Consider the following 4,960-nt stretch of genomic DNA (forward strand, 5'->3'; position numbering starts at 1 on the left):
ACCCACACAACCCAAGAGAGAATTAGAGAGATGTCCTTCAAGTCCCAGCGAGGAATGTCCTTCAGCCATAGAGGAGATGTCCTTCAGCCCATAGGGGGAAATTCCTTCAGCCGCCATAGATGTGTCCTCAAGCCCACAATCCCCTTTACCCCCCAGTTCTGCCCCACACCTGATTGTGGAAGTTGCTGCACGTTGACAGTTCTGTGTAGGGCGTGTTTTCCTTTGCACAATAAGAGCAGCCCTCCTTGGCCCGAGGTCTCTGCAAAGGATGAAAGGTTCAGCCCATAGCTTGCCCAAGCTGACCCCATAGCTGTGCCCTACTGCCCATAGAATGTGCCCCATAGATGTGCCCCATAGCTCTGCCCCCATAGATTGCCCCATAGCTGACCCAATAGCTTGCGCCCATAGCCTGCACGCCCCATTAACCTCCATAAAGAGATGGGTTAGCCCCATGGCAGTGCCCATAGCCGCAGCCCATTACCTGGGTCCAAGCCCAATAAGCCGTGCCCATAGCCAGTGCCCCATAACTGCCCATAGCTTGTGCCCATAGCGCCCCATAGCCGCCCATACCCTTCACAGAGATGTCCTGGATGGCGAATCGAAGGATATGGTCCAGATATCTCCCAGCGTAAATCTTGGCGTTACCATAACGATTCTGGGGGGGAAGGGGGAGATAAGAGCTGATAACAGCGACTGATAAGGGAGCAGGGCAGTGATGTGATAAAGGAGCTGCATGCTTGCTCGCTGCATTGCTGCCTTGCATTGCTTGCACTGCTTGCATTGCTTGCATTGCCTCTGCTTGCATTGCCCTGCATTGCATTGCCTTGCATTGCTTTCCCTGCCTGCATTGCATTGACTTGCCTCGCTTGCATTCGTGCACTTCATATGGCTTCCCTGCTTGCAGATATGCCTGCCCTGCTTGCATTGCTTGCTGCCATTGCTTGTCCTGCATTTGCATTGCCTGCATATGCACTGCTTGCAGTGCCCTGCACTCAGTGCTTGCTTGCTTGCATTTGGCCCCTTGGGCCCTTTTGGCAATTGCTTTCCCTGCTTGCATTGCCTACATTGCATTGCTGGCATTGCCTGAGATTGATGTGCATCAGCTGGATCTGCTTGCATTACTGCCCTGGCAAATTTGCTTGCTGCACTGCTTGCATTGCATGCCCCGCATTGCTTGCATTGCCTGCCCTGCAGTTGCCTGCCCTGCATTGCCTTGCCCTGCATTGCTTGCCCTGCATTGCTTGCATTGCTTGCCCTGCGATTGCTTGCCCTGCAATTGCTCCTGCATCTGCATTGCTCTGCATTGCTGCCCTCATTGCCTGCCCTCCATGCATTGCCTGCCCTGCATTGCTTGCCCTGCATTGCCTGCCCTGCATTGCCTGCCCTGCATTGCCTGCCCTGCATTACCTGCCCTGCATTGCCTGCCCTGCATTGCCTGCCCTGCATTACCTGCCCTGCATTGCCTGCCCTGCATTGCCTGCCCTGCATTGCCTGCCCTGCATTGCCTGCCCTGCATTGCCTGCCCTGCATTGCCTGCCCTGCATTGCTTGCCCTGCATTGCTTGCCCTGCATTGCCTGCCCTGCATTGCTTGCATTGCCTGCCCTGCATCGCCTGCCCTGCATTGCCTGCCCTGCATTGCTTGCCCTGCATTGCTTGCATTGCCTGCCCTGCATTGCTTGCCCTGCATTGCTTGCATTGCCTGCCCTGCATTACCTGCCCTGCATTGCCTGCCCTGCATTGCTTGCATTACCTGCCCTGCATTGCTTGCATTGCTTGCCCTGCATTGCCTGCATTGCCTGCCCTGCATTGCTTGCCCTGCATTGCCTGCCCTGCATTGCTTGCCCTGCATTGCCTGCCCTGCATTGCCTGCCCTGCATTGCTTGCCCTTCATTGCCTGCCCTGCATTGCTTGCATTGCTTGCCCTGCATTGCCTGCCCTGCATTGCTTGCCCTGCATTACCTGCCCTGCATTGCCTGCCCTGCATTGCCTGCATTCCCTGCCCTGCCCCATGCCCTGCAGCCCGGACTCACCTTCTGCACCAATGGACACAAGTTTCACTCCTTTGCTGGCGATATAATCCAGAGCTTTGTTGACGTTGTTGATCTTGTGCACCCGCATTTTGCCGCGCTCCGGCTTCGGCAGCCGCTCACCTGGGGGGGGGAAAATGGGGGGGTGGAAACGGGGCTGCATTGGAGCCACAGCTGCATTGGAGCCAGGGGAATATTGGACCCAGGGCTGCATTGGAGCCAGGGCTGCATTGGAGCCAGAGCAATAATGAACCCAGGGCTGCATTGGAGCTGCATTGGGGCTGCCTTGGGGCTGCATGCTGCCCCCGTCCCAAGGCAGGCCATGCAATGCAATGCAATACAATGCCACGCAATGCCATGCCATGCAATGTGATGCAATGCAATGCAATGCAATGCCATGCAATGCAATACAATGCCATGCAATGCAATGCCATGCCATGCCATGCGATGCGATGCAATGCGATGCAATGCCATGCCATGCAATGCAATGCAATGCCATGCCATGCAATGCCATGCCATGCCATGCAATGCAATACAATGCAATGCAGTACAATGCAATACAATGCAATACAATGCCATGCAATGTCATGCAATGCAATGCAATACAATGCAATACAATGCAATGCAATACAATACAATGCAATGCCATGCAATGCCATGCAATGCAATGCCATGCAATGCAATGCAATGCAATGCAATGCAATGCAATACAATGCAATGCAATGCAATGCAATGCAATACAATGCAATGCCATGCAATGCAATACAATACAATGCAATGCAATGCCATGCAACGCCATGCCATGCAATGCAATACAATGCAATACAATGCAATGCAATGCAATGCAATGCAATACAATGCAATACAATGCAATGCCATGCAATGCAATACAATGCCATGCAATGCCATGCAATGCAATACAATGCCATGCCATGCAATGCCATACAATGCCATGCCATGCAATGCAATACAATGCAATGCAATGCAATGCCATGCAATGCCATGCAATACAATGCAATGCCATGCAATGCAATACAATGCAATGCAATGCAAAGCAATACAATGCAATGCCATGCCATGCAATGCCATGCCATGCAATACAATGCAATACAATGCAATGCAATGCAATACAATACAATGCAATGCCATGCAATGCGATGCAATGCGATGCAATGCCATGCAATGCAATACAATGCAATACAATGCAATGCAATACAATACAATGCAATACAATACAATACATGTACAATACAATGCAATGCCATGCAATGCCATGCCATACAATGCAATACAATGCAATGCCATACAATGCAATGCAATGCAATACAGTGCAATGCAATGCAATGCAATACAATGCAATGCCATGCAATGCCATGCAATGCGATGCAATACAATGCAATACAATGCCATGCGATGCAATGCAATGCAATGCCATGCCATGCAATGCAGTACAATGCAATACAATGCAATGCAATACAATACAATGCAATACAATGCAATGCCATGCAATGCCATGCAATACAATGCAATGCAATACAATACAATACAATGCCATGCCATGCAATACAATACAATACAATACAATGCAATGCGATGCAATACAATGCGTTGCAGTCTGACCTGAGATGACCTCGAGCAGCAGCATCAGCTTCAGCCCGTCGCGAAAATCCTCGTCGATGTTGTCGATGTGTGTCCCGGCTTTACGCAGGTGGGAGTTGCACCAGGCCGTGAACGTCTGCGGGGACAACATAGAACACATAGAAACCCATAGAAACCCATAGGAACCCATAGGAACCCATAGGAACCCATAGAACCCCATAGAACCCCATAGAAACCCCATAGGAACCCCATAGAAACCCCATAGAAACCCATAGGAACCCATAGAAACCCATAGGAACCCCATAGAAACCCATAGGAACCCCATAGGAACCCCATAGAAACCCCATAGGAACCCATAGAAACCCCATAGGAACCCCATAGAGCACCCCATAGAGCAGAAACCCCATAGAGCTGACACCCCATAGAGCTGACACCCCATAGAAACCCCATAGCAAACCCCACAGAAACCCCATAGGAACCCCATAGGAACCCCATAGAAACCCATAGGAACCCCATAGACCCCATAGAAACCCCATAGAAACCCCATAGAAACCCCATAGAGCACCCCATAGAGCAGAAACCCCATAGAGCTGACACCCCATAGAACCCCCATAGAAACCCCATAGAACCCCCATAGGAACCCCATAGACCCCATAGAAACCCCATAGAAACCCCATAGAAACCCCATAGAAACCCATAGAAACCCCATAGAGCACCCCATAGGAACCCCATACAGCTGACACCCCATAGAAACCCCATAGAAACCCCATAGAAACCCCATAGATCTGACACCCCATAGAAACCCTATAGAGCACCCCATAGATCTGACACCCCATAGAAACCCCATAGAGCACCCCATAGAGCACCCCATAGAAACCCCATAGAGCACCCCATAGANGAGCACCCCATAGAGCACCCCATAGAAACCCCATAGAGCACCCCATAGAAACCCCATAGAGCACCCCATAGAGCACCCCATAGAAACCCCATAGAACCCCATAGAAACCCCATAGAGCAGAAACCCCATAGAAACCCCATAGAAACCCCATAGAGCACCCCATAGATCTGACACCCCATAGAAACCCCATAGAGCTGACACCCCATAGCAAACCCCATAGATCAGACACCCCATAGATCACCCCATAGATCTGACACCCCATAGATCACCCCATAGATCTGTCACCCCATAGATCTGACACCCCATAGATCAGCCCATAGAGCAGACACCCCATAGCTCAGGTACACCCATAGCTGAGTTACCCTATATGACCCCATAGAGACATACTGCAGTTCCTCCCTTTTAGGGGGGGCTTTATGGGGTGGGGGGTCCCTC

At 51.1% G+C, this 4,960-nt stretch overlaps 1 protein-coding gene across 1 annotated transcript in view; it reads right to left on the bottom strand.

Annotated features, from left to right (window-relative positions):
- Positions 1-4,960, bottom strand: part of LOC107307545 (alpha-actinin-4-like) — a 21,371-nt gene that overhangs the window by 5,760 nt on the left and 10,651 nt on the right. Inside the window, exons 2-3 of the mRNA XM_015851058.2 lie at positions 3,649-3,763; positions 2,032-2,151 (exon numbers count right to left, since the gene is read on the bottom strand). Coding sequence (XP_015706544.1) covers positions 2,032-2,151; positions 3,649-3,763 — 235 coding nt within the window. The remainder of the gene's footprint in view (positions 1-2,031; positions 2,152-3,648; positions 3,764-4,960) is intronic.

Source organism: Coturnix japonica, unplaced genomic scaffold (genome assembly GCF_001577835.2).
Source record: "Coturnix japonica isolate 7356 unplaced genomic scaffold, Coturnix japonica 2.1 chrUnrandom663, whole genome shotgun sequence".
Classification (NCBI taxonomy): Eukaryota; Metazoa; Chordata; class Aves; order Galliformes; family Phasianidae; genus Coturnix; species Coturnix japonica.